Source organism: Festucalex cinctus, chromosome 19 (genome assembly GCF_051991245.1).
Source record: "Festucalex cinctus isolate MCC-2025b chromosome 19, RoL_Fcin_1.0, whole genome shotgun sequence".
Lineage (NCBI taxonomy): Eukaryota > Metazoa > Chordata > Actinopteri > Syngnathiformes > Syngnathidae > Festucalex > Festucalex cinctus.
The window spans coordinates 5,603,003-5,622,050 of NC_135429.1; the positions used below are offsets into that span (position 1 = coordinate 5,603,003).

Here is a 19,048-nt window from a genome sequence, read left to right on the forward strand (position 1 = left end):
TATTACTTTTACCTTACTCTTGTAAAATTTATAATACTGTAAATTTTTCAGTTAAACATTGGGGAAAAAAAGTAGTCAGAACTTGTCTTTTGGTTTTCCCAAAAATATTTGTTTTTTATTCCACATGAAAATTTCACATTAGTCATATCAAACAAGGGTTCGTTTTATATAATATTCTATATATTTACATATCATACACTTACTTTTAGTTACACATGTACAAAAAGTTGTTTCAGTAAAAAAAAGAAAAGAAAAAAAAAAAGACTTCAACTGTCGTCACACTGTTGTGCTTTGTCTCTTTCCAATCATCCAAATTGAATGCAGTCGTAGCTTATTGGTTGAATTTCATCTTGGATTCCAGCTTTTTTTTGTTTTGTTTTTTGGGGGGTCTTTTCTTTTGGGGCTGGGGGTGAGATGATGAGATTGAACAAATGGAGAAGACCAGCCTCCCCGCGAGATACAAAAACACACAAAAAGTCAGTGTTTGCTTTCGGCACCAATCCATTTTGTCGCACAACTTACCCCTTTCACACACACACAAACGCACCCGCTTGCTCGCTCGTGGTATATACAGGAAACCTCCCGACGCGGTGTCATAAATTATCTTCACAGAATGTACAAAAGTTTTTCCCATGGCAGTGTGTCAGCGTGTGGAATTGTGTGGTTGTCATGACAGCAGTCCTTCAATGCTACATTTTGGGGGGGAAAAAAACTCACAAAAATGCGTTACGATAACACACAATTAGAACGCGATACTGGCGAGGAGGGGGCACAAGACGGAGGAGGTGACCAATCTTTGGCTCCGAGGGCAGTAGGTTCAATTTCATATTTCATAGCGTTTGTCCCGATCGCTCGTCCTGTTCTATCGCTCCAACGCGAGTCCCGTCTATTCTTTGTCCTCCCGTCTCGCCCTGTGGCCGGCCACAGGGCTGAGCTCAGGCGCTCGGCGGTTTCGTCCTCGCAGACTGTCCCTTCATTGTGGTCCCACACACACAAAAAAAAAAAAAGTGAAAAAAAAAAGGCCTGTGAGAGTTGCCTCAGTGCAGCAAGAGCAGAAGCAAGAACGGGACGAGCAACGACAGGATGGATCGCGACGTCGACGACGCCGAGTTGGTCCGTACGCTCTTCCGTACCTCGGGGAGGCCGACCACTGGGTCGTCAGCTGCAAGACACAAAAACACAAGCGCAATGTTAGCTTTTGTGTGAAATTGTTGAATAATTGCACTGACAAGTTGCTGCGTCAAGGCAAAATGGACGACTTCCTGTTCAATTTCGGGCATGGGTCCTTGAGACTTTTTCGCTCGTTAAGTTGTGTTAGACATGTCCGCCAAATTTCATGTAGATCGGTGAAACTGGTGTTGGGTTTTCATGGTGTAGCCTCCAAAAGATAAAATAAAACGTTGATGCCAAATAGTGAATTCAAATCAATATGGACGACTTCCTGTTAAATTTCGGGCATGGGTCATTGAGACTTTTTCGCTCGTCAAGTTGTATTAGACATGTCTGTCAAATTTCATGTACATCGTTAAAACTGGTGGGGGTTTGTTCATGGTGTAGCCTCCAAAATATAAAATCAAATTTGGATGCCAAATGGTTGATTCAAACCAATATGGAGGACGTGCTGTTTGATTTCAAGAATGCGCCCTATCATGATAGACATATCGACCCAATTTGATGCAACTGGTGCATTTTCATAGTGAAGCCTCCAAATGACAATCAAGCTTTAATGCCAAAATGGCTTCTTCAAACCAAAATGGATGACCACCTGTTCAATTTCAGGCATGGGTCCTTGAGAGTTTTTCATGCACCCGGTCACGATAGACATATCCGCCCAATTTTGTGTCAATCGGTGAAACTTGTGTCTTTTTCATGGTGAAGCCTCCAGATAATCAAATTTTGATGCTAAAATGGCCGACTTTCTGTTCTGTTTTCTGGGAATTATCCCCCCCTGCACCAACTTTCCAGTTCATAGCATGTTATTTAGCTAGTATGCTAGCTAATACGATTGATGACCCTCATATGAATGTTTTTATGTGTTGAATAATTTGACTACTGCCAATTTATGCAACATGGGTTAGTAATTGCATAATGTTAGATGCATAGTGATCATTTCCTTTGTGAATGTTTTTCCGCCATCTTGTGGCATTTCAATGTGGTTACAACCCCCTTGCGGATTTTCTCTCTTCTTGCAAGGGTTCGCTGATCGAGGGCGGGCCATCATACCTGCAGGCAGTCTGTTGGACGGGTTGTGAACCCCGCCCCCTGCTCCCACAGCATCCCCACCTGTGCCTCCTTTGGCCACCCTGGCCTCCTGCGAGCCTGAGATCAGAAGACGAGCGGTTTAAATAAACAAACAAACAAAAAAAACAATCAAATATCCCGCCATTCGAGATGTCGGCCATTGAGCGATCGTGGGTGTTATTTCTCACCGTCGGCCGCGACGACGTCCACCCTTAGTCGCAGGCACTCTTCTCCGTGGTGGTGTAAAGGTTTTGCTGCAGGGACGAGGACGGGGGTGAAAACACACACACATGTGTTAGCATCCAAACTAATGCACTTATCCTCTTCTGGCCTTTTAATCCATCCGATGCATGTGCGCACACCCCGCACAGACACACAAAGCTTTAGGCGGCCATCTGTGACGAGGCGGAGAGCGCCTTGCCCTGCCGCTTATCTAATTACAGCCGCGGTCAGGGTGAAAACCCGACTCCGTGCGTGCGGTTACACTCGGGCGAGCCGACACCCCACTTTCGGGCTTAACGTATCAACGACAAGTGGTATGTTTGGACTGTGCAGATCGAGTACAGTGAAGCTTACAAAAACAGGAGACTGTTTGAGGTTTGGAAGGGGCCCCAGTTAAAGGACAGACCTCAATTCGATTGGAAATGTGTGGGGTGTCCTGGAGGGGGCTGCGCCCTTGCACCCTGACAGATTTGGAGCACTCTTGCAATGAAGAGACACAACCCGGGTGACAATGATATACAAAAAAAAAAAAAAAACCTAAGCCAATCGTACATTTTTCTCTATAACTTGTGGTTGTTTTCGATTTGATTTGACGTTTTTCGGAAAATTATGTCATGTCTGGGGTCACGCCAGGGTTAAGTTTGAGTTCATGACCTGTTAAGTTGGGTTCATGACCGTGAGGTCAAGTGTCTGTTATGTACTGATGTAACAAGTGTCTGTTTTGAACTGATCTAACTAGCATCTAGTTTCAACTGGTTTTAGGCTATGTGATGTTATGTGATGTCAAGGGCTATGTGATGTCAAGAATCTTTAGTCCCATTACCTGGTTAACAGGCAATCGGATAATTCTATGTCAGTCCCATTACCCACATGTCTAGCCACAACCAATCAGATCGATTCCTTGTCTATATAAGCCTTCTGAGAAGTGTGTGTCTTTATCGGATTATTACTTCTGTTACCACTGTCCCTCTGTGCAACTCTCTTTGTTTCTCATCTAGTCAAGTTTGTTCCATGCCTCTCGATGTGAATAGTTAAAATCTTATTTGTGTCTGAAAATAAAATTATATTTTATATATTTATATGTATTTTTTTTAAATAAAATTATATTTAAAAATATATATTTTTATTTATTTATTTTGGTCATAAAAATATTTTAATGGTTGTTTTTTTCTCACTTAAATGGTATTGTATTTTTTTTGTTTATTTTTGTTTTTCTCCTTCACATATTTGCGTTTAATTTTAAACATCATAGTTTCAGAATTGTAGTTAAAAATAACTTATGAAATGTTATTGAAATGTTATGAAATGAAATGTGATGAAATTATGTGCATTTGTTTAATTTTATTAAAACTTATATTTTAACAGATAATTTTTTCAGTCATGCAATAAAAAAAAAAAAGTAGTTTATCCCTTAACATGTTTATTATTATTATTTGTAAGCAATTTGTTGAATTGTACATTACAATTTCTCAATACTTGATGAAAAATGTTTCAAAAATTATATTGTAGCGATTTTAAAGTCAGAATTTTTAACAGAATTGTCTTTTACACATCATTTCACTTACATATATAATAGTAGCTTTCTCCTTGTCGGAACTCCTTCCCGAGAGTGAAAGGCGTGAAGCGCTGGAACTTCTCGGAGAACTTCTCGGGCCCGTGCGGCGCGAACGGGTGGCCGCACTCCCAACGCATCTGGTCGTACGACTGCGGCTTGCAGTTCTCGTAGTCCTCGCGCTCCACCATGTAGAGCACGTAGCGCTCGGCGTCCAGCAGAGGCACCTCGCCCTGCGGGTAGTGCGGGCACACGATGTCCAGGTAGTCGTTGAGCCGCACCTCCACGGCGTAGTCGTCCCATAGAAACCTGGACACCAAAAGGGAGATGATCAATAACATCCAAGGTCCATCTCTTTGTTCACACTTGTAAGACAAATAAACCAATAGTTACTAGTCAATCTACTCAAACAATACAAGTGGGACAATGGTGTCATACGAGTAATATTGTTTGACCCCCTAAGAGGTTTGTAATTGCATCGAAGCAATTAGGATCATAAAGCATCAACTCCATGCTTCTAGCATGTACACAATCAAACCCATGTTCCATAAACTACTGTAGTAGAAAAGAATTACCTTCAAATGAGGCTCGTCAAGAGTGATATTAGTCAGCATACTAACCGAAATAACATTATTGCTAATAGGAAGTGCTAGTTGTGCTAGTAATTAACATAATTATATAAAATGTAAAAATTGTGTATGCAACTTAGCCACCGGGGTAAGTATAATGCAGTCATACAGACAAAAATGAAGAAGAGTTTCACAACTACCGTAGGTTTAGTGTCAGCTGCAATAATTTGTGCACGAGAAAGAATATAAGCTAAATTGTTTGTGTATGTGTTGCTAAACTGTTTGTGTTCAAATATCCATTGTTCAAGGCATTACAACAACGCTACCTAGATGCTACTTGTTAGCCTGGCGTTTCTCATTTTATGTTAGCATTAAGCTAGCAGACTTTAGCATCGTATTGGCATTTTAGTCATTTAGCGTGACTACACCCTCACAAAGATGCTACATGTTAGCTTGGAAATGGCGTTTCCCATTATGTGTTAGCATTAAAGATTATATGCTATAGGCCTATTGTTTGTGTTGCTAAACTGTTTGTGTTTAAATATCCATTGCTAAAAGTGTTACAACAACGCTACCTAGATGCTACTTTTTAGCCTGGCGTTTCCCATCTTATGTTCGCATTAAACTAGCAGACTTCGGCATCTTAATGGCATTTTAGTCATTTAGCGTTACCACACCGTCACAAAGATGCTACATGCTAGCTTGTAAATGTCGTTTCCTATTATGGGTTAGCATTCAGTTGGCAGATCCAAACACCACACGTCTTCCGTCTCGCTCCCTCTCATTCCCACCAGGCAAGGCGAGAAGACGAAGAGTCAGACTGTCTGCCTCCCCTCGACTCTCCCATCTACTTTTACGACGTCAACTCCGCTTCCTGCCTCCAAAGGAGACAAAGTAGCTGCGTCAAAAGCGGGTAAGGTAAAACCATTTCTTTTGCTCGGCCTCTGGGCCCGCCGAGTTATTATGTGTTTATCTGCGTGGATTTTTCACAGGAAAGAATTTGAGGCTTCCTCCTTCGCATTGATGAAGAGACTGCTGCTCTCCTCCCACAGCTCGTCATCTGTCAGCGGCGAGGAAGTGGAGCCTCGCTCTCTTCCCAGTGAGCCCCATCTATCAACAACCTCAAGCAGTAGCCACCACCATTAACACACAATGAAGCCCTCACACACACACATACACACGCACACCTCCCACTCTCCTTTGCCGAGCGATGCCTATCAGTTTACCGTCTTCCTACTGTACTGGATCACCAGGAGGTTCCCGAGGGTGGATGAATTGGACAGACTTTAAATATTTACACAACATGCACCGGGAACGGGCGACCGATATCGCTTTCTGTTGCTCTTGCAATGAATACGCGTCGGCCGGCTTGTCAACGCTCCAGCAGGAGAGCGATTTAATCACATCTTTAGATCTTAAAGGGCTTTTTGAGCCATCCAGATCGGGCTCGGGGACTCAAAATGAGTCCCTGGGTGATTGGATGAAGCAGGGGGGTGTGGGAGCTCGGGCCCGCGACATCATCTGATCCAGACCGCCGTACTAGTCTGAAAACAGATAAAACCTCAAAGGAGCTGTCGCAAAAGTCTTAAGGTACGATTGCTATAAGGACCATATGTAACTAGGATCCAACATAGTAGCGCACGGATCTTTACCAAGACCAAACTGTTATTAAAAATTCATATCTTGTCCTATATGTTGTTTATGGAGGACAGATCAGATGGTTCCAATCATATCTTTAGATCTTCAAGCTCATAAACTACTGCAGGCCTACTTCATACTATAACAATGTTGCAATATTGTTGTTTTTCCATCGTTTACCGTTATCCTTTCAATCTTTAACTCCATCAATGTCATATTTGTTTCACCATTCCTAAAGGGTCCATGTAACTGTATGAAAGTAACTTTCGGTAAGTAGCTAGTACCTTGGAGCCCAGTGATTGTTAGGTAAATATTTAAAGTCTGTCCAGATATGTAACGAGTTACACTTAGGGTTTCATGACATTTTTGCTTACTTAGCTGCTTCAGTAACTCAGTTACTTAGTTAAAAATACTTAGTTACTAATTAACTGTAAGAAGGTAATTGTAACTTAGTAGCTAGTAATTACTTAGTTACAGTTACCAAGTTACAGTTACCAAATAAACAACGTTACTTAATAATTGTAGCAAATAATTGTAATTAAGTAACTGTAACTTTGAAAATGTCAGTAAAAGCCTAGTTTTCTAATCTTTAGCTTCATATATGTCTTAATTTTCTACCATTACCGTCCACATCTTATTTTATCATTTTCAGAATCAGCCACCCCCTAAAAAATATGTTTGTTCTTGCTTCATGTTCTTCTCCTGCTTTTCCTGGTGGACGATACAAGGCGGCATGCAGCATTTGCGCCTGTGTGACACGCTCCAGATGCCCGGACGGGCCATGAAAGCGCAAACGCACGGCTCCTGTGTCTCGTTAGCTGGTGTTTTTTTGTTTTGTTGCCAGAGGTCTCTCGGGGGGTGTCCCCTCGGCGGACCAGCGCAGACGCCGTGGCTCCAACCGGCGCTCGGGGGCCCCCCCCAGACTCGCAGTTCCTTGCAGCCGCTTGACTGCGCTCCCTTCACGCCTGATGAGCAGATTAGCTGGCTGGAGACTCGGGCGTGTTGATGATAGGTGTAGCAAACTTAAGACGGGACGCGGTAATGATCCTTCTCGCTCGGGCCTCGGCCTCGTTGGCAGTTATCCGCCACGCTCTGTTTACCCGATCCGAGTGTTTTGACCGCCGGCGCTTTCAATCCCAGTCGAATCGATAACACCATTGAGCAAACACCCTTGTTTGCTCTCTGCCTGACAAGGTTATCATCCCCGCCACCCCGCCCCTGCAAATACTCAACACAAACAAACAAACCCCCACCCCTTAGCCATGCCTGGTTTCCAACCGGCTGCAGTATGGTCCCAATGTGTTGGTCCGAAAGGGGGTGCAATTCAAAGACAAAAAAGGGTATTAAAGTCGCCCTGGAGTGGGGTAATTATGCCCACTTCCCAGCCCCTTTAGGCTGTGGAAAGAGGGTGGGGTGGGGGGCATAGGCCTGCAGAAGGTGGGGTCAAAGGGCTTAAGTTTGGGATGGCTTTTGAAGTTTCTCTTTGTGGGACTTCTGTGAGTGAGTGCTACAGTTATCAATAGCCTCTGTTTCATACATTGACTCCACACCAGGGGAGGGGGGTCTGGTAGCTAGTCAACCCCCCCCAATTCCTCTTTTATTAACGGCAAATAGGATTAATTACCCGGCTGCCTTTTGTTCTCCCCGTAACACCTCGCCATTGAACCACTCCGCATCATCAGCTTAATTAACTGATCGGGGTAGCGCACTTCAAAAGGGGCGGCTTAGCTTTCTGCCAAAGGGTTTAAGCTAACAAATGTGTGTTTGTAAAGTCCCTCACTGTGTGTGTGTGTGTGTGTGTGTGTGTGTGTGTGTGTGTGTGTGTGTGTGTGTGTGTGTGTGTGTGTGTGTGTGTGTATGTGCCACGATAAGCTACATAATAAAGTGAAAGTAATGTCAGGTGGTCAAGTGTGCAGCATAAATTTCGTCATAATCAAACTGAAGCGCAGCTAAAAATGGGTTAAAACAACAGGGACATTTGACTTGGAAAGATTTCTTCGAATCAGGAACCCTAGCTAGCCTAGCGAGGATAATTTTATACCATTTACACAGAATTATTAATTATTATTTTTTAAAAGATAACTGACTAATAATAAGTTATAAAAACGTATGTAATAAATGGTCTGCCTGGTAAGAAGAAATAGCCTGGCAGACAAAAACCAAGCACGTCGTTAGCTTAATACAATAGCATAATTGCCTATGCATTTTTAATTTACGGAACACAATGTACTTGTTAAAAAAAAAAATAATTTTTCATGGTCATGTTAATGGTAATCTATTAAAAAAAAAAAAAAAAAAAGTGAATCAGGGCAACTGGAATCTTTCAACATGCTAACAATATTTTGCCGTTTTCATCCTGGTGAGATTTGAGATTTTGCAGCATGCAAATCAGAAGGAATTCCTGATTTACTGGAGGTTCTTCAGGAGAGTTCTAATCTCTTCTCTTTAATCTCGCCGGCCAGTGTTTGGCTTTCTTCAGCACCTCCTTTCATCCGTCCGTTAGCCTCTCATCTCGGCACTCCGGCGCTCGGCGGAATGTCGGACGGATAGAAAACAAAAACGCTCGGACATTCGCAGTGTCAGCGACAGAAGGTTTCGCACGGGGGCTACAATCCCACAGGCGAACTGGATCGATTCTTATTTTTTATTAATCTGAAGGCCACCGACCACACAAACATGATTGTTTTCATCCCCGGGCTTTTACACTCGCCGCTAATGTGATTTAAAAGGTGACTGGCCTACACTGTGGATGAGTGAACCCGGAATGTAGGTGGGGGGGTGGGGGTGAAAGGGGTTGAAAGGGGGGGACCACCTAATCGTCTCATCCGAGCTTGGATTACTGGCTGGAGCAGAAGCCAGGCTCAGTCCATTGAGTGGCATCAGACCCTGCCTAATGCCGAGGGGCCGGGGGAGCTTAGAGTGGACCAGTAAGGCCCAAAGCTTGGTACAGCAAATTGACTAAGGGTGCATTTACACATCAACATCAAAGTAAAACCAATCCTTGTGCAAAAACAAGCGCAACACTGTCATTTGCATGCCAGGCCAGTAGATGGCTGTGTCACGTTGTAAAGAAACAGAACAGTTTCGTACTTAGCATAATAGCATATACTGACTTATGTGGGTTGTGTCACATTTTGTACGCTTAACATGATGAAAGCTCCAAAGCTCAAGTAACTCAACACCAAATAGTACTATTTATTGGACACAATTTTTTTTTATGTGAGCATATAATCACAGTGAAGGACGCGGTATCAGAGAGAAAAGTAGTGCTGCCACGAAGGCCGTGTAACTGGTCTTCATCAATCACTGGCACTCACCTCCTCCCACTCGCTGTCCCCCTTTCATCACTCCATAAGCACACAAGATCCCCACCCACCGCCGAGTGTCAACTCCGACCCCCAGCACCCCCCACGCCAGACCACCTGAGCCAATCACGAGCTGGCTCGGTTGGTATTCCAAAAATGTAACTTTCTCCTGCCCACTGTTTGCTAAGACGAACGCACAATATGACGTGGGTACATGCCTGGTGGTCGTCATGGGAACAAATACGCTCCTTTGACTTCCTTTTGAACATAATATTCTGGCGGACGCTCTTTGTTTGACTTCCTGCGATCAATTTCAATCTGCTTTCTCTGTCATTCCACCTTTGTCTGATGGGTTCATCAGTTATTCCGCCCGCGACTTCCACCCAAAGAGGTGAACTCAAAGCTTTGGGGACGGCGGCGAAATAATTGGCTGATTCCACGGGCTCTGCGGAGGCTTAGATGAATACGCATGCTCTTTTGCAACGGAGTCACACACTGTCCCCAGAGAGAATTGTATCTTATAAAAAAAAAAAAAAAAAAAAAAAAAAGGGGTTTGCGGCGGAAAAGGTCAGTGCTGACATCACATTGCTCAGGAAGCAAATATATCGATTTGGCCAAGTCGATTTGGCGCAACAAAAAACTTGCTCACTGTTGCTGTCCTGACAAACACAGACTGAGCCTGGGAGTTATGATTTCCTTCGGGTAGGCTTCAAGGTATTAAAAGAGAACATCATATTTGTCCTCAATTTTAAATGGTTCCCTTTTGTCTTAGTAACATCTTTGACATTCTTTCGCCAAAATACAACATGCTGTGTCACGCCATACAAGGAGCAACCACCAACCTTGGGACGCTAAATACGGTCATAACTCTAATTACGAAATAAAAACAGTAATACAATATATCCAACCAAATTCTATAGCGTAAGCCGGCCCCAAAATCAGATCACTTTGGGCAAGAGGTGGAATACACCCTGGACTGGTCGCCAGCCGATTGCAGGGAACATCGAGAGATGATCAGTCACGCTCACATGGTCAATTTAAAGTCTGCATGTTTTTGGAATGTGGGAGGATGCCGGCGTACCAGATGCAAACCTACGCAAGCACAGGGAGTACAAGCAAACGCCTGGAAAGGCTGGATCCAAAATTCAAACCCTGAACCTCACAACTATGAGACAAACTCATCCAGAATGGTGGCACGGTAATACTAACAGTGATAACTTATTACAGGGTTTTATGTGTAAACTATAAACCTTTCATCCCTAATGACCGACTTCCATTCCCAGTCTAAATTGTAAGCCGGAGTAGCTCTCACTTCCAGACGGTGATGATACAGTTTGCCAGTGGGTGAGAGAAGCTCAATGCTGCACGTTTACACAATAAATGAAACAATGTCTCATATTTACGCAACAAAACAAGATAATATCTGATCGCCCCGTCTGGCTAATTCGAGATTAGTGCCGCAATCACACGGCTGTTTACAAGCCGAGCCCCTTCTTCTTGCGCCTTGTTGTGTGGGACCAAGCCAGAAGGGGAAGTCTGTTGCCTAGATAAGGAAGAGACAAGAGGATGGGCAGGTGGGGGTCAGCCAAGGAGGAGACACCCGGGATCCCAAATAGAGACGAGGCAAATCTGACAGCAAGGGAAGGTTGATTCCAGATGGCCCTCATAGCTCGACAATGTCGCATCCGTCTTTAAAAAAAAACAATCGATGTCTATGAATCACCTCTAATCTGTGGCAAGGATTCAAACAGCCTGGGAAACAGTCGCTCGACTCCTTTATGGACTCGCACTGAGAAAGACGTGTGAGAACAACCATTGTTTACGCCACAGACAGGATACGCATTTTTCCCGGGAAAAAAAGACGTGAACGGAAAGCCGAGGCAGGCACCTCGCAGGGGAAACACGTAGCAGACTTTGCTACGGCTAAACAGTAAGCCGGCGACAAGGAAACAACCTTTGGCCTGATTCACTACCCGGCGAGATCCAGAAAAACAACAGCGTACATCAGTCAGCCCATAAGAGACGATTACATCCGTTTGACAAGCTCCAGCCCAGATTGAATTCATCAGACAGATTGCAGAGGCAGATTAAGCGGAGCGGGGCGGACAATGCGGGTGAAAGATGGGGATAGTCTAAGGAATTTCCAGACAGAACTGGGAAAGAGGGAAACGGGGGTGGTTGAGAGCGAAGTCAGAACAGTGGGACATGTTTTGGAAGAGTATCGCTTTGGGCTACTGGGAAATCATGCAAGTTCCTTATCTGTAGCTGCTTTCACACTGCATTCCCACTCAAATGGCTTATCAGAGGCGGAACGTCAGAAGGAGTGAGTCAGGACGCCGTTAGATCGATAGTCCACCTTGATCGTTAATATAACAGGTCAATTCTTTTAAAAACTTTCAGTTACGTCTCGATACAGTCACAGGACTCTCAAGAATGAAGATCTTGCAAGTATGAAGTGACATTGTTTTAACAAAAAGGTTTCAATGATATTGCAACATATTGTAGCTGTTTTCCTAATAGATAGTTTCTCGCAGTACAGACATCCTTTAATCAGAAGTGGCAAATGTTGGTCCAGAAAGAAAAAAATAACAAACCTTGCCATGGCTTGGCTTTAGCCACAGGTACTTCTCCTCAACCGGCAGGTAAACAAGCTCTTGTCTGCCGTTTGATTAGAAGCCACTGTGGCTAAAGCAAATCCAGGTCCAGAGAGTAAAAATTCTGCAACAGTTTGGCTTTAACCACAGGTGCTTCTGATCAACCAACAGGTAAACAAGCTCTCACCAGAGGTAGCAAATCCAGGGCCAGAAAGTAAAAACCCTGCCACCGTTTGGCTTGAGCCACAGGTGCTTCGACTCAACTGACAGGTAAGTTGCTATAGCCAAAATGGTGGCAGGGTTTTTCACTTTCTGGACCTGGATTTGCCACCTCTGCTCTTAATAGTTCACCACTTATTTTGTCTTCAAACAAAACATCACAACACAATCAATAATTGTTGCGACTTATTCTTGAGATTAGTGACTTGGTACAGAGCAAACCCTTCGGACTTTTTAAAGAAATTAGGTCTTTCTATATATTTTTTTCTCTGCATGAACAAGACACACACACACACACGGACATTTTCACCTTTGTAAGACAAATATGTGTTTTGTATTAATGGATTTTGGGTCCTGGGACATCTGCGGCTCTACTTCAGCAAGACACTCAAGAAGAAACTACAGACGTACGGGTGAAAAGACCAAGAAGATTTGCTTAGGGGGTACTAGAGTGGCTTTTCAGAGCGCGGTAGAGTAAGGAAGTTGAAAAGGGAGAGCAAAGCCTTCCGGGGGGGGGAAGCGCCTTGTGACTGATCACCACGGGTGCCAAGAAAACGCTAAGAAAATTCCACACCTCTCAGAAGGCTTCCCTCCTTTCCCTTCTCTCACACACTACCACGGAAATAATAGACTGAAAAGGGACAGCTTGTAAGGTTCAGATAAAAAAAGCTGGCAAAAAAGGGACCCGGAGAATGAGACTTTCCCAGAGGGCGGGTACTCTGAGCGGCTGTCCCGCATTCAAGGACCACCGCCGAGCCAGAATGACTGACAGATTGATAGAGGCCCGGGCCACTTCATCACACGGCGACCCCTGACCTCCAAATCAGTCGCGCTGGTTAGCATTCTCTTTCTGGGCGCACCGTGAAGACCGCTACCCTAATTTGTATGGGAGCCAGGACAAAACAACGTCCATATTGAGTGGTTAAATGCTAAATTAATCCCTCACAGGGGTGAAACATACCTGGAATAACTCCCTTGTTTGAGCCGATACCGCAAGAACATGATAACATTACGTAGTGGAGTGCAGACCTTTGCCAGGGATGATTACACCTGACATGCTAATCCAAGTAAAGTTAGATTTTTGTTGGATTTAGTGGATTAGAGACAAAACGTGTGATTTTGTAGCGAGATAGTTACTCTCTCTTTGATTCCCTTCAACATCAAGCTAACCTAGATTGAAATCCACATACATTGTTGAAAATATACTTATCTTTTCTTGTAGTAAATACAGGGAGATAATTACGAATTACTCGGATAAATTATGAGAATTCCATACTCTAGGTAGCTCATTAGCTAGGTTTAGAAAGATAGCTAGTTTGCTATGTAGCATTTGGCAAAATTGGAGACTGCAGCAGCAAGTGGAAAGTCGAAAAAGGGAAGCCGGCCAAGAAGAGAAGGTTTGTGGGGTGAAGGAGAGACAGGTACAAAGAGGAGGAGGTCTACTCATGCGCTGTCAGCAAGAAAAGAGAAACAAGCTGCGAACGAGCCGATTATTGCTTCACACTGTACGGTTCAGAGGGCTCGGAACGCTTCGGTGTGTTAATGTGTATGAGAATGGGTGAGTCACTCCTATCTACTTGTACATGCATACCACACAAAAAAATACACACACACTGGCCAGCCTCTTTCTGGGAAGCAACAAGTGCCTGCTGACTAAAAAGTTCCTGCTCCGACACAAAGAGTTTTGCACGCTCACGTCGTAAAAAGGTCAGGAAGTGCGGAAACTATTCAGGATTTCACCCCAAAACAAAAGTAGTCATTAAGCCGGCCTCGACCTTGGAAGTCGGCGGCGGCGTCCAAGCGCACAATTTGTGGCCAGCCAGAGGCTGCTGAGCTTCTCAAACGGACAAGTGTAAGTGTGTGCATGCGTGCGTGTGAATCTGCGCGTCTGTTTGCATGCTGCGTGTGAAGGGAAACAAGGCCTGTAAAAAAAAAAGAAAGTAAATCAATCTGACATCAATTAAATCAGGGGTGGACAAACCTATGGAAAGCGGGCCAAGTACTGCCCGTGATTGAAAACAAACTGGCCCTGCCAATCAATGCTAAAAACAAAACATGATCTTTGTTGCTAGTTAGCTGGGTAGTTAGATAATTTTATAGCTAGTTAGCTAGTGAAAAACTTGATAGCCAGTGAACTAGGCAGGTAGCTTGCGATAGCTAATTTGCTATAGGTAGATAGTAAAATCACTCAGTACATTGATAGCTAGTTAGTTCGACAGATTGTAAGATAGTTTGGTCAATATATTTTAGTTAGCTCTTTAGCTTTGTTAGCAGCTAATTCACTTGGTAGATAGTACGATGCTTGTAAGCTAAAAAGTGTGCTATCTTGTTAGCACGGAGGATAGCAAAATAGCTTGTTAGCTGGTAGATAGTAAGAAAGCTACTTAGCTAGGATACTTTGATAGCGACATACCTACATAACTAAAAAGACAGAGAGAAATGTAGTATGGCTTTTGGTGGACTGGTAAAGAAAATGTTCCCCAATCCCCACCCTTGAGTTAAGATGACAAGTCTGATGCTCATGGATGAAACCATCCAGAGGGGAGGAGGCAGGGGAACGTGAAGCATCAACACACTGTATCGAGTAACAGGTCAGAGGGGCAACGCGATTGCCGGATCGGATAAAAGCGACAAATTAAAACTTTGTTTTTTTTTGTTTTTTTCTACGAATACGAAGGATTACGTGAGTGCTGTCATCCAGGAAAATAAAAACAGCGAGTTGCAAATGGACGGCAGATTACAGTCACACAAGCAAAACAAAATCCATCTGGGACTCGATTCACATTTTAGCAGAAAGGCTTCTCCCTCTTTGGAAAGTGTGATGGACTCGCTCTCTCGTCACTGACAGGCCTTTTTTTTTTTTTGCAGGACAACAAGGATTCCCATACGCAGGAAATGAAACGGGTAATGGATTGGGGCAAGAATTACACAATTACATTGCGTTTTCTCACATTTTCCAAATTAAATCAAGTTGTTCATGGACAGAAATGTAGGAAAACTAAGTAGGTACTTAAAACTTGGGGAATCTGGAAATTCATATTGCAAGTTGGTATTTTGGTGATCTAGTTACGACCTCCCTATCTATAGTTGGACAACGAGATTATGTAAATTCGTACTGTTAGCAAATTGGTAATTTGGGGAGAGACTTACTGAATTAGCTTGAGTTAATTTGATCGATATAAATGATTAATTGCGTCTTCTTCCAAGAGATTTTTTTTTTGTATTTGACATACAGAAAGTTAGTTAGGTAACTATTTAGATAGACTAGTGGAATCTTGCAATTAACATAGACAGCAAGCTGTTAAAGTTAGCTAGGTAACTAGCTCGACAGAGCGGTTCGACAATTGTTTTTTTTGTTTTTTTGTACACAAGCAGGTAAGTTGGATATCTACCCGAACCAGGTACCGAGTTAGATTATAGCTAGCATTACATAGCTAAGTTAGAAAATATCAATTATTTTTCCCATGTCTGCAAAATTAAAAGTTACATACCAGAATTTGTAAACTGTTGTGGTAAACTAGTAAACTTGCGACTAGTTGGCTATAGTTAGACAAATAACTTGATATTGCCAAAGTTCAATAACTAGATAAGCATGATCAATTGTGTGTATGGGGACAAAACTAAATTCGGTAAAAAATAAGCTACAAAGATGGCTAGTTAGCGAGCTAACAGGCTAATCGGATAATTATTACAATTAGAAAATTCACAAATATGGTACCTGTATATGATTTTTTTGTGACATGATTTGGTCATGACGCCTTTAATTGATCTTTGTTAGCGGCTGGTACAAGGCTTTAAAAAGTTTGTGAAACCCTGGGAAGACGTTTGTTTACTCCCCACAGTTCTAATTGACCCCCAATTATTCCGAGCAGCCCGTAACCCGGACAGTTTGGGCTCCCATTTCTCCCCCCCACCAACCTTGTCATCCATCTCCCCCCCCCCCCCCCTCCCCTACCCACAGAGCGTGACCCACCGGGCAGGCCTCGAGTTACCCACTCGCTCTCTGTCGCCCGCCATTATTGCTCGCCCCGTCACCTGAAATATGACCACCCCCGCCTCGACCTGACAGCCGCGTAACCCCCGTCGCCCCCTTGCGTCTTCCAGTGGTGGCTCTTGATTTGAAGCTTTTTGGTGGGAGCGCACTGGGGGGGGCTGTCAAGTGAAGAGGATATTGCAAAAGATATTTCAACGTGTTATGAGTCAGATTTGTAACGGCGAAAATATGAAACGGCGCAATGACGCACGTGCACATCATTATCTTGGCGGAAATTGCTGCTCTCTGTGAGAAAAAGGAGGCAAAGGAATCCGATTGTGTCCAAGCAGGTAAAAGTAAAAACACCAGCAGACTGCTTCATGTCATTATGCTAACAAATGGCATATGTTGTCTGGTTGCTGCACGAGACAACAATCCCATTTTAGCAGTAGTAGTCCAACCAAACATGTTATTTATGACGACGTACAAAAACATTGGAATTTTGCCGGTATTCTGTCTCGTGAATGTAAACACCATATCCCAAAATGACTCATAATTATCCCCAAAAAGCACATGTTGCATGATTGCTACACTTTTAACATGTTTACTCCATTCATTTTAACAAGGACGTCTCTATTCCATTTCATGACTGTCTGATAATGACACAGACCTATCCTAAAATTCATGTATTGCTGTCCTTAACTCATTCACTCCCAAAAATGTATTTATACGTTTTTTTTTTTTTAAGGTTTTTGTTTGCTAGAGTTTTTGTATGAAGGATTTGATGCAGTTTCTGACCTGAAGTGGTCGCTTAAAGCGATGGTAGTTATTAAAAAAAAAAAAAAAAAAAAAAAAAAAAAAAAAAAAAAACGGCCAGCAGGTGGAAGCAAAGTATAAGAGATCAATCAGGTCCATGTTGCAACAAGCTCTTTTTCCCAGTATTTTAAACAGGTTTGTGAATAATGATGAAACTTAGCTAATTCTAATGCTAATTGCTACAAAACATAAAAACAGATAAAAAATATACCGTACTGTTTTGTTTTTGTTTTTTTTTCTGGATGAAAGGAGAGACACATTTTTCTTTTGGCAGGTTCCATGTTTTTGTAGCAATAGAGCATGAAAATGGCTGGGAGTGAATGAGTTAAAGACAAATATGCACAAAAAAAATCAAATCCTAAGAGGGTAAGATTGTCTAGATACAAAAACTAGAACGTATTCCATCGTTTGGATGTAAACACTGGACCAGTATGACTGATAATTATGCTCTCGACTACAAATAGGCACACAAATGATCCAATTTTACCAATCTTATTCAATCCTAACATGTTAACAGCAACTTGATACAAAAATGATGAATTCTCATGTAGTATTCCTCCTCATGAATGGAATCTTGTACACATAGAGGCATATGCCCTCAAATGCAAATATTCACACAAATAATCCACCTGAAACAAACTAACAACAACTAAATCCAGTCCCATCACGCCACATAGAACCACAATTACGCAGAAAGTACTGCACGTTGCGTGGCGACTTCACAAAAAGCAACTTTTGACAAAATAAATCAGCATGAAGCTGTTTAATAAAGGCCCATGTTGTGTAAACTCCAGCACACATGCTTGACTTTTTTAAGCAGCTTTCTGCCCTCCAAACTTGCCTTTCATACACTGGCTTTGCTTATCACACATTGCGCAAGGGATTAAAATGTGCCATAATAATAATAACAGGTTCAAAAGAGAGAGAGAGAGGGGAAAAAAAGGGAGGGGAGAAGGGGAAGTGGAGAGGGTATGAGGAGGAGGAGGCTCCCTAAAGCTTTTTACATTATCATAACAACAGCAGCCAAATTGCTCGCATCACAAATTCATTGCATATGCAGGGAGGAGGTGCTGCTGCAAAAAAAAAAAAAAAAAAGAAAAAAAAAAAAAAGAGAAATAAATACTGTACAAGTTGCAACTTGTAAACTATGGTGCGTAAGTGCAGCGCTCGTCGGCCGGACTTACTTTTGGTTTGTGCCGTTCCAGAAGACGCTGTGGCGCTCGGATGAAGCCAAGCTGGCGCACACGCACACCAGCAAGCCAACAATCCAAAGCAAATCCATGGTGGAACCACGCCGACGCGTGCACACGCACACGGACACACACACGCGCGTCCGCTCAGGTACGATTGTGCAGAAAGCCAACTTTCAGTTCTCGAAGGCGATTAAATCACAAGTAGGTAAAGAAGTCGGGGTGGTTAAAAAAAAAAAAAAAGTCGACAAAAATATTCTCAGAGTGGTTTAAAATGCACGAGCAGAGATTGTGTTAGCCACGCGGATCTGTAGTGAATGAGCGCGGGTGTCGGCGTGGCGGCTGATTTTGTTAAACGCCCTCAGACAAAAGCCACGCCCCCTGCGTGACAGGCGGCCAATCGGAAGACGGTCCGAGACGCGCGACTCCCCGCAGGTTCTTGATAAACTCGACGTGTTTACATCATTAAGATGGCACTGAAACACATATTTTAGGCAATTAATCTCCATTTTTGATCATAGAGATACAATGTTATTAAAAAATATATTAATTTTCATTTCTTAATACAAATAATCAGTAATAGGATTTGAAAGTACAAATATATAATAATAATAATAATAATAATAATAACCTTGGCCTTCCTTTTTTCTTTTGTGGGATTTATTTGCAGTCGGCAAACTAGCTTAATGGTGCATGACCGCCTCCCACTGATATTTCCACTACAAGGAA

General features: G+C 43.0%; 1 protein-coding gene across 1 annotated transcript; it reads right to left on the reverse strand.

Annotated features, from left to right (window-relative positions):
- Nucleotides 1-350: 350 nt before the first annotated feature.
- Nucleotides 351-18,648, reverse strand: efna1a (ephrin-A1a). Its single transcript, XM_077507899.1, has 5 exons — nt 18,314-18,648; nt 4,029-4,324; nt 2,430-2,495; nt 2,224-2,319; nt 351-1,162 (listed from the first exon to the last, which is right to left on the reverse strand). Exons 1-5 carry the CDS (start codon nt 18,409-18,411, stop codon nt 1,038-1,040), a joined length of 681 nt encoding a protein of 226 aa, XP_077364025.1. The 5' UTR covers nt 18,412-18,648; the 3' UTR covers nt 351-1,037.
- Between the last annotated feature and the right edge of the window lie 400 nt (nt 18,649-19,048).

What these genes read in the sequence shown, in the direction of transcription:
- efna1a (XM_077507899.1), bottom strand. Translation starts at nt 18,411, where the DNA reads ATGGATTTGCTTTGGATTGTTGGCTTGCTGGTGTGCGTGTGCGCCAGC. An exon ending in TGGAACGGCACAAACCAAAA is followed by an intron (nt 4,325 to 18,313) that starts GTAAGTCCGGCC and finishes TTTGGTGTCCAG; the next exon opens with GTTTCTATGGGACGACTACG. An exon ending in GTCCAACAGACTGCCTGCAG is followed by an intron (nt 1,163 to 2,223) that starts GTATGATGGCCC and finishes TGTGTCTTGCAG; the next exon opens with CTGACGACCCAGTGGTCGGC.